We start from the raw sequence: 24,547 nt of genomic DNA, 5'->3' as shown, positions 1-24,547 counted from the left end.
GGGGAGTGGGGCAAGAGCCCCCCTAAAAATCCAAGGCAGTTCCTGGAAACCTGCCACTCTTTCTGGGCTTCTGGTTACAGAGAATTCAGGGTGTCAGCTTGTGGCTGAGCTAGTAGTACATTAAAGGATTTAATTTCTGAGCCGAAATCTGTCAGCTGTATAAAGAAGTTGAGAGGAATGAAAGAGTACTGCCTGATGGCCCCTTTGCCTGTCTGGACTGGGATCCATGTGCTCCCAGGGCTTCCAGACACAGGATGTGGAACTGGGGAAGACATTGGACAGGCTGTTTCTCAAGCCGAATGAGAAGCTGTTCCTAGTGCAGCTTCTCCTGCCACACTCTGTGGAGAGACCCCAGAAGCTGTGGCAGGTGGCAGTCTGAGGAGTGTGTCCAGGTTGTAAATGGACACTCCTAATCCAAACTAATTAATTTCTCTCCATCTTTTTTTAATCAGAGAAATGTATTCAGTCTGTTAAATTCTCTGTTTTTCATGTATATGCAAACAGGAGAAGAACAGGTTTTGTGAAGTGTAGGTTGGACCATATATTTTAGGATCTGTTTGCTGACTTCTTTGTTGGAGATTTTGGGATTGTAGTTTTGAGATACAAGTGCTGTATGTGGAGGTCTTTTAATAACACTAAGAAAGTGATTGAACTATGTTTTAATCACTTACATGTTCCTTTGTGTGCTGCTTTAAAGATGACGAGATGTGTCACTGCTCTGCTGTAGCACCAACTTAGTGAGGAAGAGAGACTGCCCATTCCAAAACATGGAGATAAATTCTTCCCTGTTCAGCTTTTCAGTTCAATGTTTGCATTGACAAATGCATAATTGCTTACAAAACCTTTGGAAGACATGAGGTAAAAAGACAATACAAAACTGATTTATTGAGCTCATCTGTATTATTGGGCAGAAATAACTTGTTATGCCACTACACTAAGCAATGGAAGCCGAGTTCCTTTTCTGCCTCCCTTCCTGGATGACTCGTGTGCTGACACAGACACTCCACAGCTACCTGGGAAGTGAAAGAAAAGGAACATTTCTGTGAGCTCTGGTGCTGACACAGTGTACTGGGACAACCTCTGCAGTCCCAGTACCAAAGCATTGCTTGTGCTGGGGTTTCTGCTGAGGCACACACCTGAAAGATCCTGCAAGGCTTGGGAACCAAAGGCTGCAGAGGAGGAGTTCTGAGAGCACTAAAGTTTGGAGAATTGGGTCCATAATCTCATAACCAAAAGTCATCCCATCCTTCAGTGACTGGAGAACAGAACTTGTATCCAAACTGCCGCAGGCACCAATATAGCGCAGGTGGGAGAAAAACCCCAAAAAGTCAATGGTAATTTTCAGAAAGGATATGTGCTTGGATTTGGGGATAAGAGGAGGCAATTTTTGACTTAGGATACTTGGGAAGGCCTTATTTATGGTGTTAAAAGGGCACCACTCACCTTCTCTAGTCACCTACGAAAAGTGCCCCATGCTAGTTGTTTTTGCTTTCCTCTTTGCAAAGCTGTGCCTTGCCATTTTCAGATGAGAATAGTTAGAAAAGAAGAAATGCCTATTGCTAAACATGCTCAGGTATGAGATCTGACATTGTTTATATTGCCCCCAAAGCAAATATTCCCTAGTGTTTGGATACAACTAGGCAAGAGTCCTGCCTAGAGATTTTACATACTGGTTATCCTGAAATAGAAATAAATTACAGATAAATTTCCAGGGCAGTGTAGTGGGAGGAGAAAGGCAGGTCTGGAGGATGTTTTTCTCTTCCACAGTTGCTGTCAGCTTTTTCCCTAGCAGTCCAGGAGGTCTGTGAGTTATTCAAGAAAAGGGAGAGAGCTGGGGAGTGGGAGTCGGACATGCCGTGCAAACACAGCGCCCACATTTTTGAAGGTGTGTGCTTTGCAATGGGTAATTTGCTCCTTTATTGTCTGCAGAATAACAGCAGTGACAGCATTGACTTTCTCTAATGAACAGCTGCTCAGTGCTAGGATCTATTCCCAGAGGAGGCTCGCAGGGATGAATAAGGTTTCATGCTCCTCCTCCAGAGAGGGTGAGAAAGTTTGCAGAACAGAAGATTGTTGCTTGATTGTTGGAGATCTCCAAATCATGACCTGCTGAGAGCTGAATGTGTCGCCATGCAAGTCATGCTTAACCTTCCAGCACTTTTGCCGAGGCAGGGTGTTCATGGAATTGGGAGAGAGGTGTTAGTTCCCATCCAAGAAATCATCCTCTTGTCACTGCAAGCGACCATCACAAATTGGCTGAACAAAAAGCATTTTCCTCCTGTTGCACTGCCTGAATTCTTTGCTGATACCCTACACTAACAAGAGCAGGGAGAGGGGAGAGGATCGCTCTTGAATTATGGATGCATTAGAGACAGAGCCAAGTTATGAACTCTTGGAGCTGGAAATCACGGATGGATGTTATAACTCAAGCCATAAGCTGAAATAAACATTTTGAGTTTTGTCCCAAGCTCCCCTTGGTGCCTCCCTTGACATCCCTGCTCAGAGTTCACCTTCGCTGTGAAATGACACAATTGGATTTGAGATCAGGCAGTCTTGGGAGTGGACTGAGGTGCGTCTGGCCACTCACTCACAGGTTTCCTGTTCTCCCCTCTCCATCTCCTTTTGGGTTTACAACACACATGATCGTAAATGCTTTGTTGTATTTCCTCTGTGCCTGCCCTGAACCCAGCTCCAGGCACTGAGGGATGCCTGTGAGAGCAGTGGTTACCACCAAGTGGAGCACCCAAGTTTGGCTAATCTCTCCTGTCTCATTATAGGAAAATAGAAAAACACATAAACTGAGAAGTCCTCTGTAGTGAGTAATTTGGAAACATTAAACTGCAGACAATATATCGAAATATTTCTGCAGCTGATCGGTAAGTCTGGTCTCTTGGTCTGTGGTAGCACTTTTGTTGTCTCCCAATGCAGGGGTTAATGAACTGTGCAGGAAAGGAGCTGCCTTCTCAAACTCCTTCAACGCCCCAAGAATTTCCTTCAGTTCTCCCTCAGTACTGCCAGTGATCCCAGAGCCATTCCTGGCACCCCATAGGTGTTTTCTCCAGTAAAAGAGGGTAAAATTAATCTATCTGGTTCAGAAGGGCAGAAAGTCCACAAAGGCCTCAATGATGGCAAGTTTTGATGTGAATCCGTGGGTTGTGCCTTGGGCTGTGCAAAGCTTTTGCCTGGAGCAGCTCTGCTGCTTGGAGAGACAAAACAAAGCTGGCAGAGGGGGAGAAATCTCAAAGCCCAAGTTTTAAATAACAGCTCTATGAAAGCTTTTAATGCCTCAGAGCGGCCAGCACAGCGCAGATGCATTCAGTGACCTGTTTTGTTCAGGCAGTGAAAGACGTCTTGGAAACTTCAGCTGTTTTTTTCCTTTGGTTCTCACAATATTCCCTGACAATTTTCACCTGAAATTGTCTTAATGGCAGTGGAGACAAAAATCCTCACATTGGTTTTACTCTTTGATATGTGTTGGAATCCCCTGTGTGGAAGTTTTCCTGGTTAGCTGAGTACTGTTCTTGGGAACTCCTCAATGGAACACAGTTTGTAGGAGTGAACTTGCGATCCATTGTGTCCAACCAGCCTAGAGAGGTGACAAGGGAAAAATGTGCTTCAAGTGGGCTCAGTTTGAAGAGAACCTTGTCTTGTGGACTTGGTCTGAGAGACCCTCAATGGAATACAAAGCTGGAGAGAAATGTGTTTGTGTGAGCAAGAAGTGTAAGGGGCATTCATCCATGCACACACCCAGGAATGCACTGGGAAAGCAAGCAAAGCTGTTTATGTTTGTAATATAATTTTCAGTAATAATCAGTGGTGGGGGCTGGACTATTATGTTTTCCCAAAAGTTTTTCAAGGCTGAAACTACGGTAAAACCCCTCTCCTAGTGACTGACAGCACTACCAGGCAGCTGTCGGGGACCAAGTGATATGGGACAAGTGCCTTCAGGTGAAGCTTCTATAACCTGTAAAGTGCCTTTGCCAGTCAGCACCTGGGGCCATGCACCTGATGGAACAGATGAGTGTTTAAGTCAGGTTTGAGGAACTTTCTCTCTTTCTCTGCCTTAAGCTTGGTAGAGAAATCTGCTTGGAAATCTCATGGGGAATATATTACCATCTGGCCGGTGTTATTTTTTACTCTTAGATTTATTTTTTCCCCCAGCAGTGCAGAAAAGGACAGCTTTTTGCACGCAGGCATGTCTCAGCCATGTCCTGCCCAGCAGGTATGTGGCAGCTGGTGGTGTTGGGTAAAGAATCTCACTCCCATGGTAGGCTGGAAGTCTTACCATGGATATTCCTGCTCCCAGAATGTGGGGTGTCAGCTGCTGCCCTGCTCGTTTTCATCAGAAGCTGCCATGGCCCCGTAGGCGATGACCAGTGGGCAGATTTGGCTTACCTGAGCCCTGTGCAGGGTGAGCTGGGCCTGAGCCTGGGCTGCGTGGAGATGTGTGACCTCATCCAGCCTTGCTCAGCACAGAGCAGCTCCTCACCTGGCTCCTTTGTACCACTTCTCCCAGCTTGCTCATCACAACTTACTGGGTTCTCCAGAGTCTTTCCAGCACTGTGGCCTTCCCTGCAACATCTGCTGTAAAACCCTTTTCCTTTGTTTCTGATGCTTTTTCATGTGTTTCCTTCCAGATCCTGGCTGGAAGGCTCCTTGTTCTTTCTCTGATGTTGCCTCATCCCTCTGTGCTATATGGGGTAGAGGTCTCGCACTAACAATGTGCAGAGCAGCCTCACCCATGCAGCTGGGCTTCACTGGAGTCCCTGTGCTCAGTTCTTGTGCAGGACTAATGATTACTTGTGGATTTTAGTGCTTTGTTGAACTGGAGCTGGAGTTAAAAGATAGCTGCTGTCTGAGAGAGCCTTGAGTTTCTCTGATCCTTGAGCTTACGTGCCTGGAAGCTCTCATGCCAGTTTTTGCATTACGCCCATTTTCTGTCTCAGTAGTTCAGAGTGACCAGGATTTTGATCTGTTTGTCAGTGAATTCTCGGAATCCATATCTGCTGTGTTTTCTTCCTGTCCATTTGCTGTCCCCCAAGTTGTCCTCCTGCAGCCAGGCGTGCTGTCTGTGAGGCTGAAGGTGTCTGTGGATGATGGGAGCAGCAGGGGATGTGACAGAGCAAAGCCCTGGCCAGCCCAGAAGGAGACTGGGTTTGCCTGTCCACACCAGCCCCTCTGTGTAGGGTACTCGTTCCACTGGAAGGAGGACAGCTGGCCTGGCTCTTCCCTGCCCCAGGGCAGCTCCTCTTGCTGGTGTTTGCCCAGGGCTGGGGTTGGAGGTCAGCATGGTCCAGCCACTGCCCCAGGTCAAGCACTGTGGGTGCTCCTTGGTCTCTGCTTCCATCTGCTGGACAAGCACTGGCTCCTGCTCGCTCCCGGTTTCCCTTGGTGCCTCCTTTTGACTGTGCTCATGTAATACTAGAGATGGAAATCCCTTTCACGCACGTATGGACTGCAAGAACATTTCAGTGTGGAACCAACTCTTTGGCAAGACTGCCCTGCTTAGATTGACTGGCACTGAGCCTGGGGCTGGGCTGAGCACAGCACATTCAGTGCAGCCCTATGTGGCCTGCTGCCATGCAGGCAGCTCTGCCTGTGAGGCTGAAGCTCCTCTGGTTTATATCCCCAAGGAATTCAGATATGAGTGAGTTGTTCGGATGCTACGTGAATGGCCCTTGAGGGTCTCCAGAATTGACCAGAGCAGGTGCTAGAGGACAGCATGTTAAAAAACTGGGCAGGGAGGACATGGTGCTTTCCTTGGACATCTCCCTGAGCATCTGACAGTCAGGATCCCAGTCAGAGTATCCCAGTCAGGAACATTTTGGGCTGGGAACAGTAATGATATCATATTTAATAGTCCTGGTAAATGTGTCCTTTATGAGCTTGTCTGAATCTCTTGGGTTTTGAACTCTGCAGCATCTTGATACACTGAGTTCAGAAAGGTCCTGCTTTTATTTGTTTGAGACCTGCTGCCAGTAAGTTTCATTGCAGGCCTAAGTGTTACTGGTACTACGTGACTCCTCTACAGTTACTTCTCCCTTCATGAGGACAACAACAAAAGTGTCCCCCAGAGTTAGAGGTATTTGAGAGAGCTGGAGGAACTGGTGAGGGTCATGAACAGTTTGGTCTGCTCGAGTGCTCCACTTGTTTTCATCTGACAACAGAAATTTGGCTGCTGCAAAGGCATTTCCTTAACCTTCCCTTAACCTCTGCTCAGCAGTGGGCAGACACAGGCAGAAGGATCATTTCAAGCAGAATATCCCCATCCCATTCTCAAGGCATTGTGCAATGCAGCCTGGAGACCTTCCTGTAAACCTTGCTTGATTTAAGTGTTGGCTCTTGGTCTGTGCACGTACAAGCTACACAGCATTGCCTCCTCCAGATGTGCTATGACTGATCAGTCTTTGTGCCTTCAGGTGAAGGTCAGGACACAGCCATGACCTCTCTGTGTTGCAGTTTACAGTCCAGCATCTGGCTGTTAGAATTTCTTTAGCCAAGTGACTGGATTTTTTCTGAGCTGCTCCAATGCCTTGGCGAAGGGTGAGTTTTGGTTTTCCTCTGAGGACAGCAGTGTCTTGTTTCATCTAATGAACGAACATCCACATGGCTAACAGTTCATGAAGGTGCTGGGTTGAAACTCTGTTTATTTTCCATATGAAAATCCTGACATTAATTTTTACTAGGGCCAGTATGATTAGAGTAAATCTGCAGGGCAAATTGTTCATTTCCTTAGTAAAAAATATTGTAGTTGTGTAAAAGCAAGACCTGTTTTTATCCCCCAACCAGGCATAAGCCATTTCCACACGTGAGACTGCCCAGGGAAGCGCAGCTGGGGAGCCAGGGCTCTACATGCTCTTTTTTTCCAGGAACTTGGAAGGACAGACTTCTCTTTTCATTTTTGACATTAGGTTCCCAGCCAGCAGGAGGAGATGTCACCATTGTCGCCGCTCCAGAGAACACCACGGTGGTGGCCGGGGAGAGCGTGGTGATGGAGTGTATGGCAGCTGCTGATCCCACCCCGTTTGTCTCCTGGATACGACAAGGTGAGTATGAGGGGCAGGACTAAATTTTCGTTGTGCATAGGAACCTGTGGATACTAGATTCTAAAAATCTATTAGAAGTGGAGAAATCTGGGACAGGAAGGGTGCTTGTAACATCAATACCTAATGACACAGGTGGTGTCGCAGTGTGGGATGTCCTTGCTAAAGTGGAATTATTAATTAAATCTTGAAGGTTACAAAGCACACATTTCAATTTATAGTTGTTTGACCTGTGCCTGGATGCCTTTTGATCTAAATTAGCCTTTCTTGTGTGAACTGGAGCCGTAAAGGTAATGAGATGGGGTCAGGTGCCACTCCTCCCTGCACTCCCAGGTTACTGGGGATTCTGTGGAATCTGCCATTGCACTGGAGAAATAGCTTGTATTATCTTGCAGGATTATAAAACTTGATAAGATCTGTTGATCCTTGGAGTGACTGGGACTGTTACTAGGCGGTTTTTGTTCAATGGAAGGATCAAGGGGCTGCTTAGGTTTTGTCAGAGGTGTATGAATGAGCCAGGCTGTCAGATGTTACCCAGGGCTGATAGCCAAAGTCACGAGTTGGATGCCACTGTCACTTCACTGAGAGTCACATCCATCAAATGTGTTTCAGAGGCGCTGACTGAAGACATTCTCAGCTCAGAGGTTGATTCTCCCCCAGAAAAGGCTCTCAGCCATTTTCATAAATCCGGGTCACAATTTAAGACTTCTCTCCCCTGTAACCATTTATTGTGGATGGTTTTCAGCCCAGATTTGTCCACAGGTGGTGATTTTAGCATATAAAAATACTTCCTCTTCCCCACAAAAAAGGAGCAAAAAACCCTTGGAGGATAACACTTTGGAAATCAAATGAGCAAGGATTAAACGTTATGGCAGAAATGTTTCTAGTTTATTGCATGCACTTCACAATTACAAATGCTCAGCGTTCCCGTGCTAGATCACTTACTGCTGTACTGAAAGCTGCTGATGCCCATGGTAAAGTAGATATTATTAGAGCTAATTATCATTACGAAAGTTTTTTGTAAGGAAGGAAGACAAGGGTGGAGGGGGGAAGGACTGGTGAACTAGTTCTTTCCATGCTTTATTTTGAAGCGTTTGCTTGGTCCCAATCTCCTTCCTTGTACGGACTCCTCAATTTAAAAGGATGGACTAACAGTGCAAGTCATTCTGAGTTACACAAGTTTCTTTCCAAGCCTTCATTAAGGCGCAGGCTGGGCTACTGGACCATCAGTCGTGTCGGGAACACCGAGGATGTACTTCCAGGTTGCCAGTTTGGCTCTTGCCAGCCTTGGTGGTGTCAGCTAATTGCTACCATCTGGAGTCAGTTTTCCAACCAACCGCTCCGGTGCAAATTGTCTGCTCTGAATGTGCAGTCACTGAAAAGTGAGACCATCTGAAGACCCCCAAAATGCAGGGAGGGGGCAGAGGATCTGCTCTGAGCCACATTCCCTGCTGGTAGTGCTAAGACAGTGCAGCTGCTCGCAGTGAAGGTGGGGATTTTGTCCTGTGTGCGATCCAGGCTCAGCTGAAGCTGGAGAGGTTAAGGCAGGCAGTGCTGAAGTGGTGCTTGTGTGGGTGGAGAGGGACAAGGTCTGGTGGTGCACAGGTACTGCACAAATTGGCTGGTTCTCCCCATCTGCAAATTTGTGCCAGACCTCCCATCCAAGGCTTTCCTCAGCTTGTCCCCAGCTCTTGACTCTGTCTCCCACATTCATTCAGAGGTACCAATGCCATACCCCCAAGTTTCTCACCTCAGAGTGATGCTGAGAATATGCAGTGCCCAGCACCAGCCTCTGCTCTGTCTGTGATGCTGAGGAGCCCAGGGCTACTTGAAGGTGTAGAAGGACAGCTTGGCTTCTGGCCAGTAATACGGAGCTGCCCTCTCCTCCTTCCCTACTCAGCAGTGCTGAGCACCCAGCCTGGAGAATGGGGAGAAGGCAGCTCATGGCCCATGTCTCTGACATAAACACCAGAGTCCCAGGGAGAACCAGGTGTCTTTCTGACACCTCACAACCAAGCTGTGAACAAGGAGTGAATCAGGAAGCTCAGTAAATCTGGGTTCACGTCCAGGACACAGAGGAGGAGGAACCCCTGAGTTGTCAGTGATTCAGCAGTCTTGCTGACATTGCATGAATGAGTGAGGGGTGGAGGTGTGTTTGTGGTCAGCAGGCCGATCCAGCAGCTTTTCCAAACTGTGTGTTAGCACAGCTTTCCCTTGAATGTGCTATTCCTAGGGCTCCCATTGCAGGCACACCCTTAGGCATCAGAGACTGTTCTGATCCAAACCAGAACTTTTTGGATTACAGGCTAAACTAAGCCTTGAGCCAATGTTGGCTTGAGCTGGCTGTCAAGCACTGAGGATTGTCCCTGCAGGAATCCTCCTCTGGGTTGGGGTTTGGTATTTGGGGTTCTCTCCACTCCCCAGCTGTGAGTCTGGTGTTGTTTACAAGGCCTCATAAAGGGCAGCCTGGGGCTCCCTCCCACATTGGTGCATGTTTCTTCCTGCAGATGGAAAGTCCATTTCCACAGATGTGATTGTGCTGGGCCGGACAAATCTCCTCATTCCTTCCAGCCAGCCCCATCACTCTGGGGTGTACGTCTGCCGAGCCAACAAACCCCAAACCAGGCAGTTTGTTACCGCTGCAGCTGAGCTCCGCGTCCTCGGTGAGTAGAGAACAGGCAAATTCTCAGGTAGAAATGCTGACTAGGTTGCTGTGGATTGGATGGTCCAACGTCCAGCAGATCCCCAAGGGTCGTGGCCTTTGTGGCCTGTGCTGGTTAAGATGGGAGCCAGGTTAGAGCCAAGAGGGCTGGGTTGGGATAGCTCTCAGTGGGAGTGTCACCTCTTGAAGTTGGAGTTTAGTTCCTGGTATTTACTGAACCATTTTATGCCTTATTCTTGTTCTCCAGGGTTCCCCCTTGGAAATCTCTATCAGCAATTAACTTTCAGTATCGTGGAATCCAGCAGGGAGAACAGCCTAGGATCAGGGAACGCAGCACGTGATTGATACAGAATTTATTTTTCCTTTTGGACAGAGTCTAAATTAAGCCTCTAGAGTCTGCCTGGCAAATCCTATCTTGTAAGCAAAGCTGCTACTGAATAAAACATAGCACCGAGTGGGGAGGAGAAGGGATTTGCTTTGCTATCTTTTCCTCCTCCTTCCCGCATTAATTTGTCCTCTCTCCTCCCAGCTACTCCCAGCATCTCCCAAGCTCCTGAAACCATCTCCCGCACCCGAGCCAGCACGGCCAGGTTTGTGTGCAAGGCAGAGGGAGAGCCAGCCCCCACCATCCACTGGCTGAAGAATGGGGAGCCCATCCTCTCCAACGGGCGCGTGAAGGTGCAGAGCAGCGGCAGCCTTGTCATCAACCAGATTGGCCTGGAGGATGCTGGCTACTATCAGTGCATGGCTGAGAACAGCCTGGGCATGGCCTGTGCCACTGCCAAACTCTCGGTGATCGTGCGGGAGGGTTTGCCCAGTGCTCCCAAGAAGGTGTCGGCTGTGTCCCTCTCCAGCACCACCGTTCTCGTGTCCTGGGAGCGGCCGGAGTACAACAGCGAGCAGATCATCGGCTTCTCCTTGCACTACCAGCGGGCTGTGGGTAGGTGTCACCTTCCTGAGCAGCACAGCTGTGTCAAAGGTACAAGGCACAGGTTGACCTTCTTTCCCAGCTAGTGACAAGTGTGAGGCAATTGCGTTTTCATTGCAGGTAAAGGAATTTTCTTGTGGAGTCAGCATCCGCCAGTGACAGTGCCTGTGGATTAGCCAATATATTCTAACTTGTTGATTGGCAGTAGTGTGTCCACATAGCTGAGTTGTCTGGATTCTATGGGACCAGCCACTGCTGATTTTATACATATTGATTTTGTATGCATAGAGTGGGATTACTAACAGTGGTATTGATCAGCTGCATTGTGTACAGGGGGAATCACTAAATTATCCACACCCAGAATATGCAGTGAGGCACTTGGCTCTCTTGGGGTCTGTCTTCCCAAACAGCCAGCAAGCCAATGCTCCTGCTGAACTGTTGCCAGAGCTCCTCTGAAAATTAAGCTGGTAACTGCAGCTGCTTCAGCATGGATTAAGGAGTTTGAGTCAAAACGGAGACATTAACATTGAGGCATTGGAGTTTCTGCCCAAAGAAATCATGTAAGAGATGAGGCTGTGCAGGTGCTGGGGAAATTGGAGAAGACATAGGTTTTTTTTAGGATAGGATTTTTAAAGTGGATTTAGTCTGTGGACCTTGTGAAGTAAGTGACTTTTTGAGGAGTGTCTTGGCAGTTCACTGACCTGCTGATCAGTGTTTCCTTGGCTCTAGGAACAGATAATGTGGAATACCAGTTTGCTGTCAATAACGACACCACTGAGCTGCAAGTCAAGGACCTGGAACCCAACACCAACTATGTCTTCTACGTGGTTGCATATTCCCATCTTGGAGCCAGCCGGACATCCTCTTCCATCGTTGTCCAGACCCTGGAGGACGGTGCGTTGAATTAGATGGGTACTGGTGCCTGGAAAATGTTCCTGGCCTGGTTCATGGTGAGCACTGAATGTGCTATGGAGAGTAGTAGCAGCTCCTAGAAACCTAAATCTGCACCTTGGTCTCATCATCAGCTTGGGTGATAAAGGTTATGTAAATAACCTGGCTGATGGTGGGGCCCATGAAAATCCTTCGGGAGTTTCAGTCAGCTCCTAAGGGCTTTCACCTAACCCATGTGATATTGCTCCAGGCTTGACTCTGGGCCAGACTGGATTTTAACTCAGAAGACACATCTATTGAAATTTTTAAGGGTGGAAGCAGTCTTGAGGTCAGATCCCTTAAGAGCCAGTAGTTTGTGTCAATATTACCATTTATCACGTAGCATGTTGTGAGCATAAAGGCAGAGTGCCAGAAGCACAGCTGCCCAACGGGAGGCCATGCACAGCTTTCGGCAGGCTGCAGGACAGAGGCAAGCAGAGATGGTTTTGGCAGACCTCGTGTGCATTATGTGCTTTTAATGCTCCTGACATAGTGACCTGCGTGGTCCCATGTGTGTGTCTGAAGCCTGAAAGACTGAGTTGAAAGCATGAAAGCTGTCTGCAGCCCAGAGCTGTGGTTCTCAAGGGAATGAGGATTCCCAGGCTGCAGTTTGGATCTGTGAGCCATTTGCTTTCGTGTCTCCTTCGTGCCCTACAGTACAGCACAGGCTGAGAGCTGATGTGTGGCCCCCTGCCTAGTTTGCCCTAGACATGGGTTCCTTGGAGCAGTGTGGCTGGGGCCAGCAGGCTCTGGTCAGCCTGAAAGTGGAACAGTTCATCATCTCCCCTCCCCAGACACCCCTGAAGGGCTGTGGGGTGTTGGTTCCCCCAGGACACCAAGTCACCAGTGGCTGTGGCAGAGCCAAGATAGTGGCTCCGAGTGCTGGCAGAGATGTGTTGAGGTCTTGCTCTGGTCTTTGCTGACTTCTCTTGGTTCTTTATCCAGTTCCCAGCGCAGCCCCTCAGCTGTCCCTGTCGAGCATGACTCCTGGTGACATCCGTGTGATGTGGCTGCCTCCTCCTCCTGAGCTGAGTAATGGCAAGATAACCAAGTACAAGATCGACTACTGCACCCTCAAGGAAGGTGAGGGAAACACTACTGGGGAGTTGTGTCCTCCTCTCCAGTGGTGTTAACAGCCTGTGATGTGGAGGGGAGGTGGTGCAAGGCTGAAAATAGAGGCACCCCTTCTACCCAAGGGAGAACTCTTCCATAGCCTGACTCTGTCTGGTGGTCATGGCAGTGCTACTCACACCACCTCGAGGTGTCTTTTCCTGGGATTGTGGAGGAGTTGTGTCCCCAGGAGAATGGCCTGACCCATGTTTGTGCTGTCCCAGGAATGTCTGCATGAGCAGCCCTTCACTGCCATCTGCACTGTGTGTGTTTTGGGGGAAGAGCTTTATGCTGCTTGGGGAAGAGGGGTAAATGCTTTCAATTTCCTTAAAATGGAGTCTAATCAAAGTGGTCCTTGTGGGAAAAAAAACCAAATATCCTGGCCAGGTTGTCTTGCTCTATTGCCGAGTTTTATCCAGTTTTATTTACTTTGTCAGACACGCTAAGCAGGGTTCAGCAGGGATGGTAACATTTACCTCTGCTGGATGTGGCTGTTCCAATTCCACGTGTGCTTGCTTTGCAAATCCTTCTGGGTATTTGCTCTTAAAACTGTCAAAGCTCTGCAGCTTCTCACTTCCCAGGGTCATGATTCTTCCTGAGAGGGGGATGCAAGTGTGATGAGGTGCTGGACCTGTTCCCATGTATTTGAGCTGGATTAGTAGTCTGTGCTGTGACTCCTGGCTCTGGTTCTTTTGCCTTGAGCCTGCACATGGCTCAGTGGCATCGTAAAACCTTGGAAACACTTGCAATCCAGGGATCACACTCAGCAACATGCTGTTACATAGCATGGACAGTGCTCCTGACTGAGTTGACGCCAGAGGAATCTGAAATCAAGACCTCCACATACTCTAAACAGGCTGCATGAATCTTCAGCAAAACCAGTTAGTTGATACAGTGAAAATCCCAGGCTACTCTCAGTTTAAATTTCCTGTTACCTCCCTTATGAACTTGGGTGGGCTGAAGAGGGAGCAGTATTACTGTGTCTGGTGTGGATGAGGGTGTGAATTTTGCAGAAAGGGCTGCTGGACAGTTCTGGTTCACATTAAGGTGAGGGTTTAAGTACAGCAGTGAGAAGCACTGGAACATCCCATCAGCTCCCATTAGCTGTGTTCATGTTCCACCATCACGTCATCAGGGCAAGGTTTCTGACAGCTCCCTCTGGGCAGGCTCTGTGGTGCTAAGGCAACCTGCAGTTTGGAACGTGATGAAGGGAATTGTCAGTCAGAATATCAGCTCTGCCCAGCCTTTAGTTCTGGTTTCCCTGGTGGCATAAGACTGCTCTGGGCAAAGCCAAGCCAGCCCAGGCTGTGCAGACCACAAGGGGGTAACAAGGCTTGTGGTTGCTCAGCTGTACTTCCCTTTGGCTGGGAAATCCCTCTTTTCAGTGGTGTCCCCTTGGTTCCAGCAGATCAGGTCACCTCCATTGAAGTGGGTGGAAATGAGACCCAGATCACCCTCTACTCGCTCCATCCCAACAAAGTGTACAAAGTTCGAATTGCAGCCAGCACCAGTGTGGGATACGGGGCCCCTTCCGAGTGGACCCAGCATCGGACTCCTGACAGAGACAACCAGACACATGGTAGGAGGCTGGGGAATGCCTGGGATTTGGGACAGGGTGTGGGGAACTTAAGGCATTTTCAGAGATACTTGCTTTCCTTTGGGTATTACAACCATTGGTTTTTGTCAGACCAAAGTGCTCACCTTTTCCTTGCTGCTCAGCAGCCCCTGTACATCTCACTGCTTGCCTGGGCAGTGGGGCTTTGCACCCTCCATGTGCAGCTGTGAAAGTTCTTAAAAAAAAAAGCAAACAAACAAACAGAACTCCAGATCCCAATATTATGACATTTGGGAGTGAATAGACAATTCTTCCAAACAGAAACGAGCCCATGCCAGACTCCAGTAGTGGTTAAAGATGGTGATATCTCAGAATACATTGGGAAACCCCCATAGTGGCTTTGTGACGTTGTTTCCTGTATCACCCAGCTGGGAAAGTCAGTGGTAGAGTGTGACTGTCCCACTCTCCACTGTCAGGGAGTGGAGACATCCCACTCAGGACAGCCTTTTCCTCACACTCTTCCCCCACTACTGAGGATAGGGAGGATTCAGTAGACCAGGGAAATGGAGTTATGTGGCTGAATGTTTTTCTCTTGTCTTCTTCTCTCAGTCCCATTTGCCCCGACAGAATTAAAAGTCCGAGCGAAGATGGAGTCTCTCTTGATAACGTGGCAGCCTCCAGCCAACCATGCCCAGATATCTGGATACAAGCTCTACTACAGAGAGGTGGGCCCGGAGGAGTCCAGTGATGAGAGCCCTTTGGATGGTGCTGAAGATGAGAGCTGGGATGTAGGACCCATAAAACTAAAGAAGAAAGTGAAGCAGTATGAGCTGACTCGACTAGGTTAGCTGGCTGCATCTTCCTAGCATTTGGTGTGGAAACCCAGGGCCTGTCTCTTGCACTTTGTAGCATCCCAGGATGCTCCCAAGAGGCTCAGTTGTTTGCTTGGCTGGAGATACATAGGGCCAGGACCATCTGAGGTTTTTTAAGAGCATCCAAAATCCTTTCTGGAGTGGGGCTCTTGAGGCTTGTGTTGAGCAGTATCAAAAGCACAGAAATTTCTGATGCCAATTAAGCAGGGATTTTAACCAAGGGTTACCAATATACTTAGTATATGCTAACAAGTGGTTCTTAATTAATTAGTTTTTTTATTGTGTCACTATAAAGAGTGCCGAGATTGAAATCTCCAGTCAGTACAATGATCTCTCCTTCCCGGTCTGTTTCTAAGGAGCTCCATAATTGCGTGGTGTTTGAAATCTCTCTGTATTAAAGTGCAGAGACAGGATAATTCCCAGCATACTAATTTTAGCCCATTATTCTCCTCTACCTCCCACTAAGGGAAAAGAGATGGAAGAGTGAGTGTCCATGACTGGAGAACATCTGAACAGCAGTGAGACCTGCCTGCCTGGCTCACTGCGCTTGGCATTTCCCACATGGGATTATGTTCCTAACATCTGATTGTATTAATTAATTGATTTACCCATTGATACAGGATGGAGAAAGAAGAGAGTCATGGCAGATGCATCCTTGAAAGAGGATTTCTGCTTCCTAGAGTTCTTCCGTCCCCCACTTTATGCTTCATCCCTGTTACTGCCCAGTGAGTGGAAACTGTAGGGCGCATGTGTGTCATGCTGGTTTAACTCACGCTTGTAGCATATATATTATGCACAGTGTAAAGGCCAGTTTGCAGCACCTGGAAGGACTGTTTGTGCCATCTCTTAAGTGGTCTCCCGGCTCTGTCTCAGCCATCTTGCCACTGAGAGTGTTAACAGTGATGAGTTTCTCTGAAGAATTTAGGTCTGTAATTATTGCGCAGAGGAAACCACATATAAACATCATCACGTGCTGCTCCAACCACTGGCAAGTCAGTCGGTGAAGGGGCTCGGAGTGGGCTGAATTGGTTCCAAATGCTCTGGCACGATGATGCTGAGAAGGCTGCTTGTTCTCCAGTAATTACTTCCTTGAATTTGGGCATCCGTCAAGCCCTAATGGTTTCCGTATGATTTGGCAGCTGTGTATCGGCTATCGCTGTGTCAGGAGCGCAGTCTCGGGTTTCTCCCAGCCCAGGATGTTCCCTCTGCTCCTCTCATGCTGTTGAATGATGTGCTCCTGCACGCATACAGTAAAGGAAGGGGTCAGGAATCTGAGGAAGGCAGGGAGTCTGCACATGAAACAAGGAGGAGTGGTTGGGATTTAGAAGGGTTTAGTTTTATGGTGCAGAACTGCCCTGTGCAGGTACTTAGGACTGCAGCTTGTAGGTAGAGCAGGTAGGGGTCTCAGGAAGGACTGGCAGCCCTAATGTGATCTGGGCTGATGGGGAATTAGCTGGGGGGATTTCCCAGTTCATGGATATCTGCCTGGAAAGCACAGCACTGGAAACCTCTCCTAAGATCCATCTGTAAAGACAAATACCCAACACTGTCTCTTGGGATTACCTACAATGGTCATTGAGTCCAACTGCCTGGGTACCTCAGTGCTGACCAAAAATTAAAGCAAATTCTGTCCAAATGTCTTCTAAACACTGACAGGCTTGGGGCATCGACCACCTCTCTAGGAAGCCTGTTCTGGTGTTTGAAGTGGTGTCAGGAAATCCCAGGTTGGGCACTGGGAATAACAGGCTGAGCTCAGATGTGGTGCATTCCATGTCAGTACAGACAAGGGCCAGAGTGGTCACTACACGTCCCGTGGCTCCACAGCTCCGTAGTGTCACTGAAGCCAGCGTTCTGCCCCTTATCTTGGTTTGAGGTGTGGCTTGAAACAGAAGACTTCTCCCATCTCGTGCTAATCTCTGGAGCAAACTGTGTCTCCTTAGAATGGTTTCACTAATGGTACCTTGTGTCTTACCTGAGAGGTGTGTGCTGCAGTCCTGTGAGAGAGGTGGGCAGCTGGTCAAGGGGACATAGGAAATCCAGAAATTTCATGAGTCCACAAAATCAGAAGGAAGCTTTCCTGAATCACCAGGAGAACTTTTCCCTGAAAAATTCTTAGTGACTTCCATCAATGTTCTAGCACTTAGTCTCTTGGATGTGCAACTACCAGGGCCATAATTTATGTGAAAAATAAATGGCAGGGATCTGATCCTGTCTTCCACATTCCCATGAAGGAAGATCGCATTCCTCTGGAAGTAATGCTCTGGAAATCAGGGTGTTTTCCCACTTAAAGGAAAGTATGGCTTATGGCACCTGGCCAATATGAACACCTTGAAACGCTGAGTGAAGCAACATATTTAGCATATTGGATATATTATGCAGCCATCCAGATTAGTGATTTGAAATTATCTGGTCTAGATTATTCTGCTTATATTTAATGTATGATGGAATGCAGTGAAAGACATCTGTTTTCATGCTGCCTACCAGCTTCTTGACAGCTTGATAGAGTTTTATGTCTGCCTGTTCTATGAGCTTGAACATCTGGGCCTGTGTATAGAAATTGAAGCCAATCGTCTGACTGAGAAATCCAAAATACCCCTATTTTCAGGATGTGAGGTGCTTGATCTTGTAGTCGAGCTCCCCTGGCATCACGTGTAAGCAGCTGCTGTATTGGTCCTGCCCAGGGATGGAGATGGAGGACTTGTCCTTTTCTTCACTCCATTCTCCAACAGGAGCTGCCCACAGCTGCATCGCATCTGTGAGCTTCTCCTCATTGTTTTGGATGGCACTGTCCATGATGTGCTCATGTCCCAGTGAAGCCCAGCCCAAAGCTCAGGCAGAAGGAGAGTGTGGTCCTGGCAAGAGATGGGCTGGGGGTTCTTTGTTCCACTGAGCCTGTGGTCCTGGCCCTTTGGAGGTTGAGTGCCCCTAGGTCTTATCCCCGTTGTGTGGGTTCAAAACATTCTTCTGTGGCAGGAGAATGTGGAAATGCAGATCAGGCTGTCTTGGAGGCAGACAAAACTCTGTTTGCTTTTGGGATTCTTTGGGGGAGAAAAACGTGGCTGAACTGTTTTTTATTCTGAGCGTGAGCATTTGTTGTGGAGCAGAGAAAGCCTTTGGTAATTGGTACCATCAGCCTCTGGGAGTGTAATCAGGGCAGTAATAATAAAATTGGCATCAATAAGAAAGGTTTCATTCTGCTTACGTTGTCTGGCAAAGAGAGCAGTGATCTGTGAGGGCAGGGAATGAAGAGGCATGTCCCAAATTAACAAACTTCATCAATGTGCTGCAGCCAAGGCAACAAAAGGCAGTGTGGACTGCTCTGGCTGAGCTCCTGAAGGGACTGGCTCAGGGAGTGTCTTCTTTGAGAACTTTATATCCCCCAGGTTGTTTCTTTGATTAAACATCTCCATTAAAAAACCCCTCAGATGCTACAGCAGAGGAGCATTTCAGCTGATGAAAGGATGGAGGAAAAGAGGGAAGTGGATTTTGGACCAGGGCAGCACGGCTTGGAGACAGAGCGCCCTGTCCTGCAGCTCAGTTTGAGATTCCCCACAGTGCAAGGCTCTCTGATGGGAAGAGTGTGCATTGAGGACCCTCAAGTTTTTGGTGTGGGTTTTCTGTACACTGTTGCTTTTCTAATTGCAAATTGGGAAGCTCTACTGTGGAGGCAAAATAGACACCATACAGTAAAGGCTGCCAGTGGCTTAACAGGGCGTTTGAGGAATTGCTGGAAGGAAGATCCTCACAGCAGTGAATAAATCAGAAAGGACTTCAGAAACAGGAGGTACATTTTGGGGGAGGAGAGAATGTCCTTAGTCCTCGGGAATAAACAGTGCAGTGCAGTGCAATCACTTCCATGGTGGAGAGAGTAGTCAGCATGTGTAGGTTTCTTTAGTAGTTTGCAAGGGAGGAAGATCTAGAGATCCTGAGTAGATGTGCTGCAGGCCAGGACACTGGTCAACCCTTGAGGGCTGGGGCAAGTCCATTTTCTGCTGATAATTTCTGTCAAAAGCAAGGGGAGAACCAAAGAGCAGCTGTGTGGATAACATACACCGGCTGTGAGACAGTGTTTGTGTGTGGGAAGCCTGTAAGTGGAAGGGGGACTTCCTACTGTAATTTAGGTATTAGGTGATATTTATTTAGGTATAAGGTAACAAAAATGTATTTATTGTGTTCAAGCTGCTTTCTTGGATGGTGACAAAAGCTGGTGGGATCAAAGAAAACATGTCTGACTGGGGAAGGTTGGTGACAAAAATAACCCAAGGTAAACCCTGATTGATTTTTCCAGCTCCTGGGAAACTGTATGAGGTGAAGCTGGTGGCATTCAATAAGCATGAAGATGGCTATGCGGCGGTTTGGAAGGGCAAAACAGAAAAGGCACCTGTGGCAGCAGTAGGTGAGAAGTGCCCTTCACTTGTTGTCTGTCTCTTCTGCTTGGCACATGGCTTCAGAGGAAGGGTAAGAGGGGTAACAGAAGATGAATTTCAGAAAGGACAATACCAAAATAGGGAAGGTCATAACATAAGGGAACTTCCTTTGACAGTCGTTGCAAAATGCATTGGAGGAATTTGGAGGGAGAGAAAGGAGCAAAATATCTCCCTTCTCATTAGGGTTGTTCTTATACTGGGTGTGAGTGGCACTACTGTCATGTACATCTCCACTTCTCTTTTTGTGCTGCACCGTAGATCCCCCTGTGCAGAAGGGGCCTCCGCTGCCTCCAGTCCAAGTCTATGCAGAGTCCAACAGCTCAACCTCCATATGGCTCCGCTGGAAGAAACCTGACTTCACAACAGTCAAAATAGTCAACTACACTGTGCGCTTCAGCCCCTGGGGCCTGAAAAACGCCTCTCTTGTGACGTACTACACCAGGTGAAGAGGGGTGCCAAGGGTTCATCTGCCATGTGTTGTTCATGGCAGGAATGAACACGGGGCAGGAGGAAGCTGCATGGAATTTCCAGAACTTAGCAAAATCCTGGATGTTTCATATGCTTGGAATATCTGCTATGGTCACAGATAATGTTCAGAACTGCTGAGATGTGGCAGTTCTTGGGACTTGTCTTGACTTGAATACCAAGGAATTGTTTACTGGTCTCTGCATCTTTTATTGCTGTGGTTGGACCTTGCACACTTGTTAACAACCGGGTACAATTACGCATTCATGATTTGTGAGATGGTCCTCACAAATTTGGTCTATAAATTGCTAGAGTTTAAGCAGTTTTAATAATTTGGGATGTATTTTACATCTGAATACTCATGTCCATTTTTAGCCTCTAACCAGGCTGTTTTCAACTTTTCCCTGCAAGTACATCAGAAATGGTCTTGAAGACTGGGAACTGCTTTACTCTGTCCCTGGGAGCTGAGTGTTCTTGCATTCACATGGCTGCAGGAGCTTTAGGTGGAAAATCAAATACTGTCAGAGCTAGGATGATCTCTTAGAGTGTTCCTGGTGAGGTGTCAAGGTGACTTGGGAGAACCCTCAGGTGTTCATGGCCTCGTGCTGTGTCCTCTCTTTCCAGCTCAGATGAAGACATTCTCATTAGTGGGCTGAAGCCCTACACCAGGTATGAGTTTGCTGTGCAGTCCAACGGTGTTGGTATTGATGGGCCCTTCGGCAGCGTGGTGGAGCGCTTCACCCTGCCTGACCGTGAGTGTTTATGGGAACCAAATCCTCATTTCTCCTGGCTTTCCTTGAGTCTCTATCAGATCCCCCCTAATGTGCCCCTGAGAGATGTGATCTTAGACTCTGTCTAAGTTCTGATGGCCTTGAGTACGTGCTGGGAGGCCCTCTGGGGGCAAATGCTCTGCTCCTCTTCTGCTGCTCAGGCTGGGTCTTTATTTGTCTCTGCCAGGCCCCTCCACTCCTCCATCTGACCTGCGGCTGCACCCTCTCAACCCCTATGCTGTTCAGGTGCACTGGTGCCCACCTGTGGAGCCCAATGGCATCATTGTGGAGTATCTCATCCTGTACAATGCCAACAATACGCAGCCAGATGACATGTGGACCTTGCTGACACGAGAAGGTGAGCCTCTTCCAGGTACCATAATACCCCAGAGTCCTCCTGCCTCCTTCCCTGCCTCTGTAGCCCTGGTTGCTCAGTCCTGCTGCCTTGATTTCTGCCTCACTGTGAGCACAGACAAGTATTGAAGAGCTCATCCTGCCAGTTTTCTTGAAGCATATGCTGGACCCGGTCATAGTGGAGAGTCCAGGGACATGGCTACTGAGAGACATGAAATCATACATGTCTGGGGCTGAAATAGCCATTATCATCCAGGAAATATCCCACAGATACAGGCTGGCAGCCAGTTATTCCTAGAGAAACATGTGCTAGCAGCATCTGTATTGTCGGATCTGTAAGCAGAAAGTTCATTATTACTGAAGAGGTGTATAAAATGCACAAAAATGTCACAAAATCCCTCACTTCTGAGGATCCAGCAATTCCACAGCTGCTTTGCTGCAGCATCTGAATACTCTTGAAACAGCACATTTTAAACCTCTTTTGGTTTGCTTTTGGTCAGGAAACATCTTCAGCACTGAAGTGCATGGCCTGGAAAGTGATACCAGGTACTTCTTCAAGATGGGAGCAAAGACAGTGGTGGGATCCGGTCCCTATTCCAACGTTAAGGATGTGCACACCCTCCGGGAGAAGCTGTCTGGTATGAATTCCACCCTTGCCCCAGGGCATTGGGGAGACTGTGATTTGTCAGCAGTGACATTTCTGTTTGCCAAGCAATTGCCTGGTGTCGCTGTGTAGGATGTGAGATAGGATTCTCTACAGGGCAGTGCAGAGGATCACAGCAGAGCCCTCAGATGTGCAGCTTCAGAACCCATCCCACAGCCAAACTTCATCTCTTCCCCATCTTGATTCATCTGGAAGGGCACATGCAACCTGCATCTTGCTGTAGCGTGACATTAATGAATATGCATAGATGCCAGTTTGCTTTAAGTTGCTCTAAATTGCCACTGCCAAGGAATCTTACTGTTTTTTGTGTATAGAATCAGAACCATAGAACAGTTGGGTTAGAAGGACCTTTTAAACCTGTTTGTTTTAGTACAGCTGGTGCTTCTCTGAACGTGAGACACTTTGTACCTTCTTCCCGCTAGCAGCTGAAATGATGTGGCTGTCCTTCCTTGCCCTCCTAGATGTCCTGGATATCCACTCTGTGACGGGGATCATCGTGGGAGTGTGCCTGGGGCTGCTCTGCATTCTCTTCTGCATGTGCGCCAGCTTCCGCAACAGCAAGCACAGGTGGGTGTCACCTCAGGTAAAGGAAGCTGCTGTGGAAGGAGACAAAAGCACTGTGAGCTGTATGCCCTGTTCAGCTGGGCTGCTTGGCATGCAGTGTAGGACACAGTTAATGCACAACTTGGATCTGTGGATGGATAAGGAGCATATTTAGTATAATTTTTTCACTGATTTATTTTCTCAGTAGTTTCGCTTCAAATTGCTTTCTTAGATTAGCAGGGTTTTTTTTTTTTTAGAGAAAGAAAATGCCCAAGAAAATGGAAGAACCAGTTTATTACCTGTGTCTGTTAGTGTGGGTAGTATTTGGCTTCTGAGATTGCACAGCTCTAAGGATGTTTGGAAATGGTTTGTTAACTTCCAGCTGAGAAAATGATGAAAAACTTCCCAGTGAATGACAGGCTGGTTTAAGGAGGATTGGACGCAGCCCAAAGCCCCCTGCTATCCCAGGGGTCTGAATCCAGCCACAAGCATTTGGAAAGACCATGAGCAGAAAACAGCTTAGTTGTTCAGATGAGCTTTGAGCTCACAGCAGATTTCAGGACTAGGTACAAGCAGCTTCTGAAGTCTCATCCTAATGTGGCCACTGAACTTTTCTGTCGTGTTGTATCTCTAACCTGTAAAGCAGAGGTGACAGGAGTGACACAGCTCCCCATGGGCCAGGGTTGGTAAGCACCTGCTCCTGCTGGAACTCAGGGCGTCTCCTGCCCTTGGGGTTTGCTGGCAAAGGGAGAGCTTTGCATCCCACAGTGGGATTTGTCTGAGTTTTGGCATTAACCAAGGTGGTGCAGAGATACATCTGCAGTGAAAGGTGTTCGAGTGGGATGTGGATAAAGAATATCCCCAGGAGTGGCAGGGCAGGGCAGGGCTTGTGCCTAGTCACTTCCACAAGGACCAGCTGAGATGTCAACTCTTGCTTGTTTTCCCTCAGGGAGGCCCTACCAGGCCTGGATTCCCAGGCTGCTGGCAACCACACATACTACCACCGGAGCAGGCAAGGGGTTGCCTCTCCCAGTGCCACCTTGGACTCACATGAGCTCGAGTCCCTCATGTCCCCGCTCCCAGAGGATGCGCCCTTGCCCCTGGGGGATATCACAGAGCTGACAGAAGTGCACAGCCTCATCCACAAGAGCCTCCCTGAGGACATCGTTCATGGGAAGAGGAAGGTAAGGACCCATGCACGTGGTGACTGGGTTTCCACCCTTGGCAAGAGCCTTTGTTTGGTGTGTGGCTGCTGGGAATCCTGTCCTGGCTCTGCAGTGTCAGCAGTCTTGGCTGCAGGCTGGTGCTAGGCAGTCACACATTTCTTCCCTCTGTAGAACTTGACTGGGTCAGCCTTGGCTGTTGGATATAATTTGGGATCCCTGTGCCATCTACCACCCCTTTCCATCTCCTGGGACAGTGACCCCTCAATCTGAGAAGCTGCTGCCAGACTTGGTGTTGCAGAAAGCTGTGGTATTCCTGTTGCTGTGGCATGTGGATGGTGGGAGGAAGTGTGAGGTCTAGAGCAGACACGTGGCCTTCCAGGATTCTCTTTTGCTTGGACTAAAAGGAGCTGTCTCCATAAATAGTGTGATCACTGGAATACTCTTGAAGATAAACAAGAAGTGAAATTGTGGGGGTTTTGTGAACCTTATTTTTTGAAGTAGTCTTTTCCTGCCCTGCTTGGTTTGTGTGACACTGCATTGTCTTTCATTCCTCCCTGTCTGTTTCCTCTTTCAAGCTTGCCTGAAACATTTCATTCCATTAGGGAACCTTTAATTGGCCTAATTTAGTTAATCAGTTTATGTCTCTCTTTGTAGCCCTGGGAGAGCATGTAAAGTAATTAGGAGGTTCAGTAAAACAAATGCATTGTGAGCATGTGGGATTTCACATATGCATCAATGATGTGCTCGTGTGTCACTGGAGGGAAGGTGAGTTCAGGTACCTGGCTGACCATGAGCCCTGTCCATGCTGCTAGAGGCAGTGCAGATGTGATCTTTTGGAAACACAAAGTCTTCTGTCTTTAGTAGCCTGTGAGCTGAAGCCATCCCATGCCTGTGGCCATCCCTGCATGCTGTGGCAGATCAGTGCTCAGCTGAAGGAGAGGCTGTTTTGTTTGCAGCCAAGCCACATCTATGGATTTTGGTGGAATGTGGCTGCCTGTCTGGATCCAAGCCAAAGAGTGTGAGGAATTTCCTACGGCTCTTTCAGTTAAATTAAGGAA

General features: G+C 48.1%; 1 protein-coding gene across 4 annotated transcripts in view; it reads left to right on the top strand.

The window, feature by feature from the left end:
- Positions 1-24,547, top strand: part of IGDCC4 (immunoglobulin superfamily DCC subclass member 4) — an 88,814-nt gene that overhangs the window by 51,702 nt on the left and 12,565 nt on the right. For 3 of the 4 annotated variants that reach the window (XM_069026375.1, XM_069026377.1, XM_069026378.1), the window contains 14 exons: positions 6,912-7,046; positions 9,551-9,706; positions 10,235-10,645; positions 11,363-11,527; positions 12,509-12,646; positions 14,079-14,252; positions 14,838-15,071; positions 19,389-19,496; positions 19,786-19,969; positions 20,617-20,744; positions 20,950-21,120; positions 21,617-21,754; positions 22,242-22,347; positions 23,273-23,507. In XM_069026375.1, coding sequence (XP_068882476.1) covers positions 6,912-7,046; positions 9,551-9,706; positions 10,235-10,645; positions 11,363-11,527; positions 12,509-12,646; positions 14,079-14,252; positions 14,838-15,071; positions 19,389-19,496; positions 19,786-19,969; positions 20,617-20,744; positions 20,950-21,120; positions 21,617-21,754; positions 22,242-22,347; positions 23,273-23,507 — 2,483 coding nt within the window. The remainder of the gene's footprint in view (positions 1-6,911; positions 7,047-9,550; positions 9,707-10,234; positions 10,646-11,362; positions 11,528-12,508; positions 12,647-14,078; positions 14,253-14,837; positions 15,072-19,388; positions 19,497-19,785; positions 19,970-20,616; positions 20,745-20,949; positions 21,121-21,616; positions 21,755-22,241; positions 22,348-23,272; positions 23,508-24,547) is intronic. The other variant, XM_069026376.1, reaches the window with a different exon arrangement.

Source organism: Aphelocoma coerulescens, chromosome 10, assembly GCF_041296385.1.
Source record: "Aphelocoma coerulescens isolate FSJ_1873_10779 chromosome 10, UR_Acoe_1.0, whole genome shotgun sequence".
Taxonomy (NCBI): Eukaryota; Metazoa; Chordata; class Aves; order Passeriformes; family Corvidae; genus Aphelocoma; species Aphelocoma coerulescens.
The sequence above is the reverse complement of the archived record's forward strand: the minus strand, read 5'-3'. Positions and strand labels throughout refer to the sequence as shown.